Source organism: Antedon mediterranea, chromosome 10 (genome assembly GCF_964355755.1).
Source record: "Antedon mediterranea chromosome 10, ecAntMedi1.1, whole genome shotgun sequence".
Taxonomy (NCBI): Eukaryota; Metazoa; Echinodermata; class Crinoidea; order Comatulida; family Antedonidae; genus Antedon; species Antedon mediterranea.
Genome location: NC_092679.1, coordinates 15,930,539 through 15,948,227, shown reverse-complemented (window position 1 = coordinate 15,948,227; position 17,689 = coordinate 15,930,539). Strand labels below are relative to the sequence as shown.

The following is a 17,689-nucleotide window of genomic DNA, read 5'->3' as shown; positions in this document are numbered from 1 at the left end:
TATTCTTACTTTACTACTCACAAAACATTATATAGTATAACTTGAAGCATTTTTTTTAACAGTAGCCTACTGTAGCTTTTTGCCATGCAACATTTGCAGATAATAGATATAACCTCCCCTCTTCACCCTCTATTTCAATTGACAATTTTACACTTTCTGGTGAAACGAATGAGGTGAAATGATATTCAGGAGACATCAATGGACATTTTCTTAGGTGGTCAGGTCCAAGTAGTAAAGAGTTTTGGCAGTCGCTGTGTGTTTAACCAAGTTGTGAACTAATTCTATATTATGTTAGAAGTTAAAAGTCGATGGAAGAAAAAATGTTATACATTTTATAGTAATCAACAAGCGGAGAGAGTAATTTACTCTTCCTTGATTAAACATTACATTTACTTTTGAACCTTTGTATTCATTCAACATTCATTCATCTTTTTATTTCGGAATATCATGGTGACATGATATATCCATAGCAAAATAGAGAAAAAAAATTCCTTACGGTAGGCAATAGCTTCATACCAAATGCCGTGTATTTATTCGTTTCATTTTATTTTTATTTACACAAAACACGGATGCCAGATACTTATAGTTTAACGATTGTGGACGAAATGATGTTTCCGTCCTACTTTTATATAAGACGTTGTCTATTATCGTTGTGACTAAAACATTTTCATTTGAATTGAGTCTACACATCAGGCCATATATCGATTTTATTAAAAATTCATATTGCAAATAATATATACAATAAGACATTATTCTATGGAAAATATTATATTAAACATCAACTTCAACTACTCAGTGCTAGTTATTTACGATTATCTCTCTTCGATGCACTAGCATGCTTTCGGAGGTGGTAAGAATATATTCTTAGAAAGAATGAAATGGGAGTGTTTGGTATTGTTTGTTTATTGTTTTTTGTTTGATTGTTTATTTATTATTAATATTCTATTATTTGGACCGCATCTTTCAGGGTATTCAAGTGTTGAGTGCCAGCAACATTGTGTATCACAATTTGCAATTTGTAATAAAAATATTAATACCGCCCTCTATGTATAGGAACGCTCGTGCGTACCGTACGTGTGATGATGAAATTTTATCATTACAACACACGCACGAACAAACGAAATCAAAACCAAAGATCGTATAGCGCCACGTAGTGGCGCAAGATATGGAACTGACGCTCAAAAAATGATAATTCCATGGGCAGCCATTCCGGCAAGCGGATTACCCAGTAGGCAATGCGGCACGCCACCAAATCAATGAAAACAAATAGGATTTACATCTACGCGATAAACAGTACGACTTTATTTTATCTTTCGCGTCAAAATGAAAGAACATCTATATAAAATTCGATTATATAAATTTACTCCATTTGATATTACACTTACATATGCGTATATCACTGTCCAACCTCAAACGGCTACAGAATAAACACTGACTGTATGGAGGACGAATTTTGTAGGCAGTCGGTTGAGGCATAGTTATAAATAGTGTCGCGGGGCGCAGCGCGATGCTACGCACTTCACGCCCAAGGTCGGCCGCGTTTGGCCTAGGCTGGGATGATGGCTTAGTTTATGTGCGAGAGAAGCATTTTTTTGGAGATGAATTGTAATAATTGCCAAATATATTGTCCAAAACTGTCTTTTTAATTTAAAAAAAAAAAAAAAATTAATGGGCAGGGGGATGTTCTTTCCCCTGTTCGGACCCTCTCTTTCTATTTTGTGTGCTTCAGGCCTACAAAGTTATTTCATTGCAAGGGGAATTTTACTACGATCTGCCACAACTGTAGTATACTGTACAAACATTACTAGATACAAAAACAATTGTTACATTTTTTTAATTTCAAAAAAGTAAAAGTATTAAATATTAATTTTAAAAATTCATAATCATAATTTGTTCTTTTCAACCCACTTTTATTAGCTCAACTTTCAATATTACAGACAGGATTAAAATGCAATAAAAATACTGAAAAATCTCACTTTATACAATATTAATAAATAATGATGGAATAATTAAATACACTCAATAAATAAATTACGAATGTATGGTTTTAGCCTTCTTAAATACAAGGAAAATTCTATTATTTTGATTTCTTGTATTACAAAAGAAGCCAATAGGCCTAAACAACAGTACTGATAATAACTGAATTCTGGTTATTTCCTTTCACTTAAAAGTATGAGGTGTGTGAAAATAGTGATTTTATTTGTAATCCCATAGGATACTGCTCCTTTTCAAGAATCAAAAATATAAACTATTATTACTATTGAAATATAATTGTCCATCAGTTCTGGCCTTTGTATTTAATTCTTGTGTAAAATACCACTTTGCACTCAATCATCTATCTTCTCAATTTTACAGTATGATGACAGACTTATATCTTTCTGAAATAGGGAAAAATATATCATTAAATTATTAGGTCACTTTTCGAACTGTTACATAATCATTTGATTACTTATTATAGTATTTTAAAATACTATACATTTTTAAATTCAAAACAAAAGTCAATATACTATTTATTAATAATTGTAAGTATTCAAAAATGTTTACATTAATTAACTAAATATTTTTCAAATAAAGATGAAGAACAAAATAAATATGAGGATCAAATTTATAATTTAAATTTATTAAATAAAAAAAACAAACAATTCATTCATTCATAATAACATTTATTTCTTATCATTTCAAAGTAAACAAAATAACAATTTAAATATAAATAATTAAGAGGCAACACCCAGAAAGTAATAACATTTGGAGGTTTCCCTCCAAAAAAACTTGTGACGGGTAGCCAGTTAAGAAATTGTAATCATATTGGAGTTTAAACAAACAGAAACAAAACAAGACAAACAAACATGTAAAGCAAGACAACGACAAATTAACAACAATAACAACATCCTCACGATTTTTGATTTCATTACATTTAATTATTTCTGTTAATGTTATTATTAATAAAACGCTATATTGTCTTGTACATTTTTATTAAAAATTCCTAATTCCCGAACAGCTTCAGTTTTTTTCTTAATCTTCCATCCATCCAAGCCTTGTTTGATCCATCTATCATCAAGACGCCAATCAATATCATTCATCCTCCCAGACTTTTTTTTATTAATCATACTAACTAAACTAGGCCTAGTATTCGGCATTAAATATGCCCAGGCCTACTACTACTAGTACTAGGCCCTAGATCGGATTGCGCAGAAACGCCTGCCTGAACTAAATTTAAACAACAATTTAATAATTTTGTTAATGTTTACTAACAAAAAAATATATATTCTAAAAACTTACCACTACAATTTACCCAATACAACACGAGAAAACTTCCCGAACAAACAATAACACGTCACACGTGGATGTGGTTCAATGGTTTATTATACACTTCCGGGGTATGTGATCGCGTAACTTGCTTGCCGGAATGGCTGCCCATGGAATTTCACTCATGCGCAGTGTATAAGAGATAGGAGTTCCCTATCTTGCGCCACTTCACAACACAAAATCTGCCCAGAATTTAGGCTATCTAGCTAGCTAGGCTAGTTATTTATATACAGTAGATGACGGACACAAAATTAATTTTTAATATAATATAAATAAAGATGTGGGTATTTGGATATGGATCTTTGACTTGGAAAGTTGATTTCAGTTATGAGGAAAAGATGATTGGATACATTGAAGGGTTTTCACGGAGATTTTGGCAAGGTAGCCCAGATCACCGTGGAACGCCGAGACAGGTAAGGTAAGGGATGCTCTAGAGTCTAGCTAGTAGTAGGGCCTAGGCCTACTCCACTTTACTAGGCTGGTTAGTGTGGTGGTGTAATAGGCCTAGAATATTTTCGTACGACGAGTAGTCTAGTAGGCATTCAGTTTTTAGGCTAGGACCCCATATTATATAGACATGAATGAGGTCTTGCATGTTTGTTAGTAAGTTGCTGTTTTGACAGAATAACAAAACATGTCATTATTTTTATGACATGGGTTTTCGGCAAAACAATGAGGAAATATAAATGCAGTAATACTTTTTATAATATTATACTAGAGTATCAATCAGTGGAATTAATATTGTATGGTATTGGTAACCTGTTCCTGAGAAATATTCACATTTTCATAACGAATATTATTATTAATGATAAAAATTACTGTAACATATTGATTCATTCAGGATCATAACATATGGGTAATGTTTCTTTTTTTTTAGCCTGGTAGAGTCGTAACGCTAGTGAAAAATCCAGAGGTAACAAATTATATTCTGTATATTCATGTTCATTGTAAACAGCATATCTCAACAACAATTTCAGAAAAGAAATCAAAATATTGCCAAAATTTCATATTTTTTACCATCATGCTCAATATTTATTTCTTAAAAAACAAAGATGAACAACAATGTGTGATTTCGCACAAAATAAAAAAAGTGCATGACGAGCTAGCCATGAACGATGTTATAATTATCGCTAATTTGGTGGATAAATCACCAACTTAGATATTTAATATAAATAACTAAACCTAAACATGCTCAATAAAACAGTACATTGGCAATAAATTTTCTTTTAAAAATGTTTCATTTCTGTTTGATATTTAATAGCATTGATTTTTGTTTAAAAGGAACTCGTGTGGGGTATAGCCTATAAACTTTCTGAAGAATCACGTGAAGAAACGATTACTAATTTAGATCACCGAGAAAAAGCAGGATATTCGAGTATAGAAGTATTGTTTCAGCCGCAAGATAGCGCCACTAAGCCATTTACAATCAACCTTTACATAGCCAATGAACAAAACCCGCATTATTTAGGTCCAGCACCAGAAGAAGACATCGCAAAACAAGTTATAGAATCTCACGGACCGAGCGGACCAAACTCAGAATATTTGCTACAGCTTGCCACCGCAATGAGGGTGATTGTCCCAGAACATAAAGACGAACATTTGTATAAGTTGGAATCTCTCGTTAAAGATATGCTACAACAAGGTTGAGGGCTTTGGAGTAAAATTCGAATTTATATTAAAATTGTTTTAATATATATTATTATATTTTAATATAATATATAGTATTAACTATATTTTTATATATTTATTCATACTGATATACAGTATTTATATTTGGTATGTTATAATATTTAATATTTTGTTGATTGTTTTTGTTTACCTCATCTTGTTATAATTATTAGTAGTATATTAATATGTTTGTTGACCTAGCATTTGTTCATTATACAACCTTGTGTGGAATCAATTTTACTGTTTCAGTAAAATATTTCTTTAATCAAATTTAAAAATGATCTTATCTGTTTCTAATATTTTTGTGTTTTGTACATATTTGTATGTGATTACATCAAATATATTTTTAAGTAATTTACAATTTGAACTGAATTAAATTTTACAAAATACTGTAATTTGTTTTTAACTACAAGCTTTAATTAAAATTTACAATTACAAATATTTATTGAACAAGGTTATTAATTTAATTTATAAATTTATATAGTATAATTCTAAATAATAATTACGGGTGTACACGAGGAATTAAAGACTTATATTTATAAATGTACTTTCCATATTTCAATTTCTTTGCACTTTGAGACTTAAAACGTTTTTGGATATAAGAACATCTAAATATTTTTAACAAATAAACTAAATTTTATACAGTAGAATGTGTCTATTGTGTACTAGTACTTGTAATAATTATTTATTTTACCCTAAATAAAGGCCAAATAAATCGATACAGTTCTTCTTATATAACTCCAGAGTACAAAGGTAAAATGTAATTGTAACCGATAATTTTTATCTAATTTTAACAATTTTTAGCCTCTTAACTTTTTGTGTGTGTTTTTGTAAATTGTATTTTATATTTTTGTATTTTGCCAGTTTTCAAATCACATTTCTGTTTTTTAAATGGACAATAAAGTATATATGACTTCTTTTCTTGGTTTTTATACATATCGCCACCAACGTGAGATTGCAGAAACTGCATATTGTGTTAGATCTGCAATGTTAGGAGTTGTTAGAAAAGATTATATTTGCCAATCACAATGTGTATATCTTTATATTACGCTTTTCCATTGGCTAAACGCGTACTAGTTTAAACCTTGTTTGTGTCACGTGATAACAATGTTTTCAACCGGAAGTGGCATTCACTACCTAAAAACACCTTTTGGGTTTTGGTCGACGTAATCAGATGTTTTACTTTGATCGTAAATACTGTGGATTTTCAATAAAATTATTAATATAACGGAACTCATTATTTATCATAGATAAGGTAAGTTGTTTATAATTGAAAACATTTAAAAAATTGATATTTAAAGCCTGTAGTGAAGTGGTCTAGGAGTGGTGATGTTTTAGGCCCAACTTATTTTTGGTTGTAGGCTGCCTGCCTGAGAAAGAGCATGTATTGTATTCTGTAGGCTCAGTCAACCTGCTGGTGCCGTGGGAATTTTATAAATGGATAATTTAAACGTTTGCCTTTGTAAAAGTTAAAGATAGGCCAGTCATAGGACCTGTCTCTGCTGCAACTGCTCAAAATACGGTATAAAATACGGTATTAAATTTTAGTACCCCGTTTCTGCTAACAATACTTCTTCGGTGATCGTGTTAAATTTCATCATTTTTACCCAAATTGCCATTCATTTATTTGGTCGATAATTAAAAGTCGCAATAAAGGAACAGCCTATCCCTATTGACACAGATGTTGTGAGAGCACAGAAAACATCGTAATGGGGACAAGTAATTCGTTTCCTCCCCGAGTTATTGTCTTTTGCAATGTTACTGCTTTCGCAGATACGGTATTTTTTATTGGCAGCAGAAATGGGTAAAAAAAATATGGTATAAATTTGTAAATACCATATTTTATCCACAAATTTTGTGGGGAAAATACGGTATACAAAATACGGTATTTTTTTTATGAGCGCAGTTTCTGCTGCCAATAAAATACGGTATTAAATACGGTATTTTCTTGGCAGCAGAAACAGTTTTCAAGTAAAGAGCATTTCAAATGATTTTCATCCCACCACATCGTAATGATAGTAGCCTAGATACCGAATTATTAATTAGTGGGGGCTGTACCTTTATGAATGTGACATAAAATTTAATAATTTGAAAAGTCTGTATTTAAGGCTGGCCATGGACCAGGGCATTGAATTTATTTGACTGTCCTTATAATGGTTTCAGCCATTGATTAGGATTTCGGTAGTTTCAATTAATTCTGGGTCAAATTTTATTTTGGTACTGTACTACTGATCCTACTGCACTTTGATTTACCTACATTGTAATGTACAGTAACTAATGGTACATGAAACCAGAATAAAATAAGACTTAAATTTTACAGTAATTTTTTTATTTTTGTTTTACTAATTGTTGAGCTTTATTGATAGATTTGGTACTAATACAAGGAAAACACAAAACAGTTTTCTACAAATTTAAATAATTGATATTTAAAAAAATATGTTTTTTAATTTCATGATTTACTGTATCTCCATGAACGTAAAGTACAAATTTCACCTTTTTGTTACCGTACACTCGTGGAATTAGCATGACGAAGAAGACACCAGTGACATTCCTCGTTCCCAGCAAGAGACAAGCATTGAACCTGCCTTTGGCATGCTCCTATCTTGACCTCTTTAATTGCTAACAAGCCTAGACTTGATAAAGTTTCTGCACTTAAAAAGTACTACTATATTGTGAATTTTATTAGGATAAATTTGGTGATGGCTAAAGGTTATTTATGAGCAAGGACAAAAGTATTTGTAGATCTGGGTTTTTTTGTTAACTTATTTAAAGATATCAAGTAGGCCATTTCAACCAACAACAAAAATGAAATTTTACATTGTCACATGATATAATGTTCCATCAACAATGAGAACTCTATTTTTATTGTAATTTATTATCCAATGATACCTTATTTATTGCTATTTAAACTTAAAATACTGAGGTTGCGCCCTTTTGCACAAAAACTCGGAAAAATTCAGTTGTTCAAATCTTGCTAACTGATAACGAAAATTAGGAAATATGACATTTTAGCTTATATTTTATTATAATATATAGGCCTACAGGTAGTTCGGCTTTCTCTTTGCGTACCAAATTTAAGCAAAATCCATGATGCGACGATGTAAGTCATTGATGGAATTGAGGTGGAATGACCCAGATAAAGTGATGGGGAACATTTGTAGAAGATACATTATTAACATTCTGAAATAATGATTACTATAATTAATATAGTTAATGAATACAAATATAGGTTTTTAAAATATTAATTGTACTACTGTGTACGTATAATGTACTTTGTTTTAGTCATACAGTACAGTACTACTGTACAGTTAATAGGTACTGTAGGGATGTTTAATCGCAACAAACGGTGAAGATCGGAAAATTAAACATTTACAATTTTGTAAGTAGTATTTACAGTATTGTACCGGATGTTTATAAGTTCTCTCTTGAAGGTACCGTATTTTTCAACAACAAGGGATTATATTGGCCAGTACATAAAATGTTTATTTTGATAAATTGAATGCTATGAATCTATAAAATAAATATTATCCTAAAGGAACAGTACAATTTTGTGAAATGAGACCATTAGATTATTTAATTATATAGTCTACAGTATGGAATTTGATATGATATGATCTTGATGTTATTTCGTGTATTGCTAGTAATAGTTCCTATTCTATTTTCTCATTTTAAGCAATGTGCTCAAACACGTTTAAAATGATTTCACATTTTCAGGAGCAAAAAAACTGCTGTTCTATATGTTCTAGGCATTATCTTGAATAACATATTAATTAATAGGAAGTCATTATAATTAACTTTACTCTGTGGTTGCACAAGCTTGTGTTATAAGCCCTGTATAGCTTATTGATTGCTGTTTTAGATTAGATCTTTTAAACAATAGCCTGGGACACATGCACTTGGGCTCTACCGAACAATAACCCTTGACCTTCAATGTAGATGTCTTTGTAATTTTGGCGACAACATTTAATTTACCAGAGCACTGTAGATAGTCAGTCAGTTTATAAAGAAATCTACATGCGTGGTCCTATACCGAATTTCTTAACTGCTTTAGGCAATAACAGTGTTTTCAAATTCAATTATTCAGACATGATATTTACTTGTAACCGTGTAATGGTATAGTTTGCAGTCAGTCATACAGTACATTGACTTTACTGTACAAAGCATGCCATGAATTCTATTGGTATCAAAATATTATTTTAAAGTTAACATTACATTTTTTAATGCGATTTTTATACCATGACTTTTCAATTCATTAATACAGAAATTTCAAGTTGATCCTTTCACCCATGCAGACTTTAGTTTTTGAGCGAGCTGGGATATAATAGTCAGTGTAAACTTATTATTAAGGTTGAAATATACACTGGCATTTTACATTGTTATGTACATGCAAGCTTTAAGTTGACTTAAAGTGCCTAGATCTACTGTAACCTTTAGAAAGAAGAAGAACAATATTAGTCTGTATAAACATACTAACTATGACTGAGCATACAGACTGTCTGTACTGTAGATGAGAAGAAGTGATGGAATTAGGATCAGATAAAAATACAGCAAACATCAAAAGCATTGAAATACCAAGACAAATTGGTTGGGTAGGGTTGAAGAATGAATTTTAAATTGAGAATAATTAATGAATAACTATGTAACACCCTAATGACATTTTCGGTTGTTAGTAAGAACATTGGGATATAAATTTCACATTTCGATCCAATTAACGTACCAGTAACAGTGTACAGTAGATAAATAAAGCTTGACAGTAATAAGTATGAAGTCCGTCAGTAATCCCTATTGTGGGTACCGTATATATATACCGACATTGATATTTCAAATTTGGGGTAAACACCCTGGATTAGAAGTTATTTTAGTTGCTTAAAATGTCACTTGGTTGAACCCTGGCAAAATAATTTAGCTATTTATACAACAATACTCCATTCACATGAATGAATGCATTGCAAGCTAAGGCTGATATCACAAAGACTTTACTTTGTTTTTGTTTTTTATGGTTGTGTAAATCTTTTGAAGAATTTCTTAATTGGTGCAGTCATTGGTTCCTAATGTGATTCCCTTGATATGTCTTTGACCTGGTGACTTTCCCACGTTGCTTACAGGTTGCCGTCTCAAAATGATACCTTCTTTTGACACTTTTTATAATTTGTACCCATTTATTTTGTTTATGGGAAAAAGATGTGTAGATTTGTACGCGGATGAGTGCTACTGTACAGAATTTTAGTAGAGTACTCAATTTCGTGCCTAGCTAACCTGGATAAACCGACAATAGCCCTTGTTTTCTTCGGGGAAAAAAGTTAAAATTTTCTCTCTACTGTATCAACAGACAAATCCGCCATCACTGTTGATTTGTGTTGGAAGATACCATTTCTATTTCGTGCCTCGCTTACCTCGATAAACTGTGACAGATTTTTTTCCATTAAAATAGGAGAAAACTGTAATTAAAAAAAAAAAAAATCTCCCAAGACAGTCATATCGACTTAACTGCATACAAGTCTTAAATTTACAATATCAACAGTTATTCATTAAGCCTCCTAAAAAAAATCCTGTACAGTACTGTAATCAATGAGGATTTGAACCCATGACTTTGGAGTTTGCAGACGTCATGCATCATAACCACCAAATTGACAGTACTGTATTTAACCAAGTTTTTCCAAGATTGCCATCATAATGCATACAAAGTATCAAATAACACGTTATTAACACTGAATACATTCACTGTATTAAAGTATGCAAAAACCTGCATAATTTTATCTACCATTTTACCTTTATTTGTTGCACATTTTGTTCTTAATAGTTGTAGTGTTGACTTCAAATTTGTTAATACCAATTACTTTTTATTTCAAGCATGATTTGAAACGATCTAAACCTGTTTGTTTGCATGCAAATTATCTCATTCAGTATAGTACAATGTGTTCTTAACTCATTTTAGGATCTTTGTATCTGAATGAATTTTACCAAAGATCTACTAAGTATAATTTTGATGGAATAAATAGCATATTCTTTCTCAGGTAATTAATTTTTATAACAAATTACAAGATTTATTGAGTTTTGATCTGCATTATTAAAAAAACAAACTTCCAAAATGATTAAAGTCTGTGGATTTTCCCAGATAGGCTAACTCAACTGTAATAAGTGAATTTGCATGCATTTAGGTTTTTTTGTTGTTTTGTTAGGATCCAGATAGGCCCTGAAAACTGAAGAAAAAAAATAAATCCATTGTTTATTATCCACAATTTAGGAAAATCCATAGCCCAGGCCTACAGTAGAAAAAAAATTAACGAAATAGCTGCAATCATTAAGTTAGAAAAAAAAAAACAATATTCAAAATGGCTTTCGTAATTGCTACAATTGATGTAATCTTTAGCTACCAAAGAATTTTCCTATTCTGTAGTATTTGTTTCTTTTTATTGGTCAATCTTTTTATATTCCATAATTTTAGGAATTTCTTAGTCATACAGTACACAATGTTTGTTTAATCATTGGTTGAGTGACAATGAATCTGTTTACTCCACAAAGTCACAATACAGTAAACGAGGGCATCAGGCCAACGTCTACCAAATCTTTGTGATGTCATGTTTGTACTCACAGTATGATACTTGATAGGACATTCTTCATTAGGAGTTAAAGTACTGGGCCTACCCACGTATTTGACTAATTTGTTGAAGAATTTACGGATTTTCCGAGTGTGTGAATAAAATTCCATTGCAATTATTTTGCAAGGTTACACAGAACATTCTGTTTCTGAAATTCTTTTCTTAACCTCCTACTATAGGATTTGTGAATTTCTTTTCATTTCATTTTTTATACAATTACAATGAAACCATGGTATTTTGACAGTTATTTTTATTTTAAAATTTCAATTTCTTTCTAGCAAAACAAATCTAGCAAAGCAAATGGCAAAAATAATGTAGGACACCAAAATATACTGTATTTTGGTGTTCTATTTTTGCTATTTTTAAAAGTTAAAATGTTACTAAAATACAGTTATACAGTAGTTACAGTAAATACTTAAAAAAAAAAATTTTGTCAGATTCAAGAAATTATAGCAATGTTATTCAATAGCATAGACTATTGTCAGTGTACTGTAGGGGTGCACAGAAGACTTCACTTTAGGAAACAAGAAAAAATGTACTTTAAAATTAAGTTATTGAACCCTTTTATAAGTGGACAGTGCTGACCATAAATGTCGCCCAATTCTGAAGCCTCGGACACGCCAGTAATTTGTCCTGATTGCGTCCAATTTTTGGGCGCGTTCGACAATATTTAGCCGGACATACCTTTATGACAAATCTCCCCGACGCTAGTACAGGTAACTTGCATTTAGTAAGCACGTCATTCAATATCCTGCAATCTCTATTTACATACAGATTATCAGGTTTTTATTCACATTATGATAAACCTGATTTAAACAGATTATGAACATAATACAATGTACATGATATGATGCATGGAGATTTGTCACCTCCTTGAGTTACTGTAGGATTGTTTGTTTAAGGTTTATGTCACATTGTTATCACTAAGCAACATTCATACTGTAGTATTATTACACTATAGAAATCTTTGAAAATGTTGAGAGTCTAAGGCCTTGTTCGCACTACTGTAAGTGGCAGTGGCAGAGCAACTAGCGTATGACCGCTCACTGGCTAAACCCAAGGCTTCAGAACTTATGGAGGCTCCTGAGCAAGGCTCAGAGAAAGAAAAAGGCATTGAGGGCCACGTAGTGGAACTAAACCAGGGACCTCTGTGTTACCCTGATTAGTGGATTGTAATGCTGATTAGGAGCTACAGTAACCATTAGAATCAATCGCAGTCTGCATGGTAATGCCCAATTTGAATAGCTCCATCTTCCTTGATCCTGTTCCACTGATCAGGATATGTTATCGCTAACACTAACATATTGACCTCAATTGACACCCTTGTACTACTGTATTTTATTTAGTTTTTAATTTGTTTAATTGTTGTTCGGCCCAGTCCATGAGATTGTTATACTAATTAAAACACATCCATGAATTCAAACACTGTGTTGTCAATATAACTGTACTATACATTGCCATTATTATTCACTTAACTATGGTTTGTCTGGTTTGGTATGTTAATCCCATCAAAGTGGCCATTCAACGTGTAACCAGCCTATTCTTTGCTAAATTGCTGCAGCCATACGTTGAATGCTGACATAATCAGTTTTTGCCTAGAATCCATTCAACTGTGAAGAAAAACTAGCTAATGTCTAAATCATCCGATAGTTTAATTTACTGTATTTAATATTTCTTTTGCGTCCAAGTTTGTACACGGGATGAAAAAATATTATATCTATTTTCGTGTCTAGCTTACCTGGATAATAATAATAATAATTAATGTACAGTAAGTGTACATTTTAATATGCTTGTTTGTTTTTTATTTCATACGCAAGTAACTCACCAATTTACAGTATGGATAAACTATTTTGTAATTGATAGTCATTTATTAGGATGTTTATTTAGAAATCAAGGTAAAAAATGTATTATACAGTACATGCTGCACTGTACTGTAAATATATTATTAATAATTTAATATAAAAAACTGAATTACAATCAACAGTAAAACATAAATACAAAATTAATTGCACAACAAAAATAAAACCAAACCTTCATCAGAAGGAAAGCCAGTTGCTGTAGTTTAATTATATTTCCACTTAGACTGTGAATAAAAAAAATAAATAAACCAGCAAAATTTAATCAATTATTTATTATGTGAAAAACGCTTAAAACAAGTATTAAAATTAAATTTTATAAATTATTTCAAATATCCAGTTTTAATTAATTTGAGTCCAGCTTAATAGTATATAAATTATTATTGTATTGAGATGCTAAAATTTGAATTACTGTATACAGAGATGACAGAGCCTGGATGGACAGATCCCCATTTGGGTCCTTTCCAAACTTCAGCCCCTCAGTAATTTTGGGTCAGTAGTCCAAAGGTACGATCGTGTTCGTAAGATACCATCATAACAAACAATATAGATATGAGTGATTAACTTTGTTGTTTGTCAAATTTATTCAACGCTGGCCAATTTATGCTTAGACAGTAAAACTGCAATATCGTGATCTATTTTATAGTATGACCTTTAGAATGTGTACACTAATATTAAAAATGTATCCATCCTCTTTAGTTAAATGTAAACTTTTCATTTTATGACTAATTTATAACAAAATTATTCAAATTTTCAAACCTTTTTATGGCCGAGTTTAATAATAATAATAATAAATAACATTTATAAAGCGCAAGAGACAAAGGTTTCAAAGCGCTGTGTTTTCCAAGATCAGTGCAAGTAGTAGCGTGCGATTATGCTTCTCTGAAGAGATGAGTTTTGAGTTTAGTTTTAAATGTGATAACAGATTTTGATGAGCGTATTTCGAGTGGTAGAGTGTTCCAGAGTTTTGGGGCTGCGACAGCGAAAGCACGATCACCGTAAAACCGAGTTCTGGAACGGGGTCCAGGTTTTAGAAGAAGTCTGCTGGATGAACGAAGCGAAGAGTTGGTTGACGGAGTAATGATGTCACATATGTAGGCTGGAGCACATCCGTTGATGGCCTTATATGTCAGCAACAGGATTTTAAAACGAATGCGCTGATCAACAGGCAACCAGTGTAAGTCACGTAAAACGGGAGAAATATGTTCATGTCGTTTAGTGCCAGTGATAAGTCTTGCGGCGGAATTTTGGATTCGTTGAAGAGGAGACAGATAAGAAGTTGGTAGGCCGTACAGAAGCGAGTTATTACAGTCCAGACGAGATGAAACAAAAGCATGAACAAGACGTTCAGTTGATGTTTTGTCAAGGTACTTACGAATCTGGCCGATCTGGTAAATTCCAAAGGAAGCACCACGGCAAACATTACGAATGTGTTCTTTTAAACCGAGGCTGTTGTCTAGTTGGACGCCTAGATTTCTGGCTGAGCTGGAGGTAGAGACACTAGTATCTCCGATATGGACCAAAGGAAATGATGATGCCTCACGGAACTTTGAATGAAAATGGATCATTTCAGTCTTGGAGTCGTTGAGCATGAGTTTATTTTGAATGGCCCATGAGCGAACATCTGCAATGCATGATTCAAGGCTGTTAACAGATTCAGAGTGATGTGTAGGTTTCATGATTAAATATAGTTGAGTGTCATCTGCATAGATCATATGACGAACTTCCGGGTGGGAATCAATGATGTTGCTGAGTGGTCCAGTGTATAAGATGAAATCGAGTGGACCTTTTACGGATCCCTGTGGTACACCCCAGGGTAGAGCGAACTCATCAGACATCGAATCACCCACAATGATTGCTTGTCTACGATTCTCAAAATATGAAATAAACCATTTCAATGCGGTTCCGCTTATGCCGTATCTTTTATGAAGACGTTGAAATAATAAATCATGATTGATAGTGTCAAATGCTGCGGAGTAGTCGAGTAGAATAAGTACCGCTTCATTACCTTTGTCTAAAGCAAGTAGTAGATCGTTTGTAACACGTAATAAAGCGGTTTCAGTTGAGTGGAAGCGGCGGTAGGCTGATTGGACTTTTGAAAACAGGAAATGTTCATCCATATATGCTTTTATCTGAGCAGTTGCAATTCTTTCCAAGACTTTGAAAAGGAAGGGAAGATTTGCTATTGGTCTATAATTTTGTAGGACGTTGGAGTCGAGATTTTGCTTTTTCAACAGTGGCATAACGAGGGACAATTTAAATGCAGATGGTACAGTACCTGATGACAGCGACATGTTGACGATTTTAGTGATATGCGGTAGTAGAGCGTCAATGCAGTTTTTTAGTAACCGTGTTGGAATTGGGTCAAGTCTACTGGACTTAGATGCGCTTTCAGCGATGACTTTGCGTACCGTATCTTCTGATATTTGCTCAAATTCAGCGAAACTACTATTACATGACTCGTCGACGTTGACAGTTATTAGTGGAGTGTTTATGGAGTTAAGTTTCTTGCAAATTTTCAGAATCTTTTCATTAAAGAAACAGCCAAACTGGTTTGCGAGATCCATTGAAGATGTGTGTTTTGGCAGAACAGGAGAAGAATCGACCGAGTACAGTTTACTTATGATGCGGAAAAGGTTCTTGTCATCCGCATTAGCGATTTCATTGCGATGATAATTGCATTTTGCTAGATCTAGCATATCTTTATATGCTTTGCATTCCAACTTGTACCTCTGTTTGTCGATATCCAAACCAGATTTCAACATTCTGCGTTCTGATCTCCGTTTGACGCACTTCGCTTCACGGAGTTCATTCGTGTACCATGGTGCCCGTGGTCTAATGGTGACCAGTTTAGTTGTTAACGGAGCATGTTGGTCAAGGATGTACTGCAATACATTATTGTATTGGTCAGCGAGATCGGAGACATTATCTTCCGGTGCGCAGACGAGCGGGGAATTCATTATATCTTCCACAAAACAATTTAGATCAATGTTACGAAGTTTGCGGTAAGAGGTTGTCCGCGTTGGTTGTTTAGGATGTGATAAATCCACAAAGCTGATGACAGCCATATGGTCGGATGGTAGTCCTTGTTTGACAGTGGTTTGTTTTATTATGTTGTCGTTTTTTCGAGAGATTAGAAGGTCCAGTGTGTGCCCGCTAACGTGAGTGGGGCCTTGGACGTGTTGATGAAGACAACTCGTGTAAAGCAGTTCATCAAATCGCTTGGTGTTGTTGTCCAAGAGGTCATCTGTGTGAATATTGAAATCACCAACTATCAGAAGGTTTTTGGTGCAAGAGACTGATTCAAGAAGTGATGAGAATTCAGTGATGAACAAGTCAAAGGTAAGTTTGTTTTTGGTCGATGGTGGTGGTCTGTAAATTGAAATCAAGTTAATTACAGATGAATTGGAAGTGATCTTGATATCCATATGTTCGAAAGACCGGAAACTTGTTGAAACATTTGGTGTTATTTGGAGTCCACGGTGCGAAATGATGCATATTCCACCTCCGCGTCCACCTGTAGGGCGTGGCTCATGTGACACCACGAAATTTGGGAGGGTGTTACTCACGTCCGCAATAAAGTGGTTGTCACTTGCATCACCTTTCAACCAACTTTCGGTAATTACAAAAATGTCTAATTCAACATCCAAAATAAAATCACAAACGTGAACAGTTTTATTTCTTATAGAACGCGCATTCCACAGTCCAAAACAGATGGAACTCGAACTACGAGATTGTTCAGTATCCACGGAAACAGGTCTGCGAGGTTGAGAGATGTGTTCAGTGGCGGCAGAGATAAGCTTGCTTCGTCGTCGACCAGCCTTCTTTCCTCTATGTGTTTTTCGAGTTGAGAATGCTCGGCATGTGGTAAAGGCATTGATATTCAAACGATTTATAGTGTCAATTTCTGATGGAGTCAACAATGACTTTAAGTTTCCTGATAATCTGAGAAGTTCATCACGATCGTAGTAAATCATAGACGCAATAGATGAACTGACAGGTTGAATTAAAGTCAATGAACACCCGTTATGATAAGACGATTCGGTTCTGTGAAGTAAGCCGACTACTACAATCCTAGGCCTACCGTAGTTGACAAATCCGGCAAAGAATGTTGAATGAACCGTGGATACGGCTGACCGCGAAGGCTGACTGCACAGGAATGTGAGTAGACAGGCAAACGAAACTGGCCTAGGAAAACGGAACATTAGTTTCGCTAGTAGACCAACGATGTTATCTTCACAAATACATACAACGGTCAGT

General features: G+C 33.2%; 2 protein-coding genes across 7 annotated transcripts in view; both read left to right on the top strand.

Annotated features, from left to right (window-relative positions):
* Positions 1-3,482: 3,482 nt before the first annotated feature.
* Positions 3,483-5,868, top strand: LOC140060302 (putative glutathione-specific gamma-glutamylcyclotransferase 2). Its single transcript, XM_072106450.1, has 3 exons — positions 3,483-3,719; positions 4,184-4,219; positions 4,588-5,868. Exons 1-3 carry the CDS (start codon positions 3,585-3,587, stop codon positions 4,951-4,953), a joined length of 537 nt encoding a protein of 178 aa, XP_071962551.1. The 5' UTR covers positions 3,483-3,584; the 3' UTR covers positions 4,954-5,868.
* Positions 5,869-6,122: 254 nt separating this feature from the next.
* The window catches only part of LOC140060149 (signal-induced proliferation-associated 1-like protein 2), a 99,441-nt gene continuing 87,874 nt past the window's right edge, over positions 6,123-17,689 (top strand). For all 6 annotated transcript variants that reach the window (XM_072106241.1, XM_072106240.1, XM_072106239.1 and 3 more), the window contains exon 1: positions 6,123-6,229. The gene's annotated coding sequence lies outside the window, so the exon portion shown is untranslated. The remainder of the gene's footprint in view (positions 6,230-17,689) is intronic.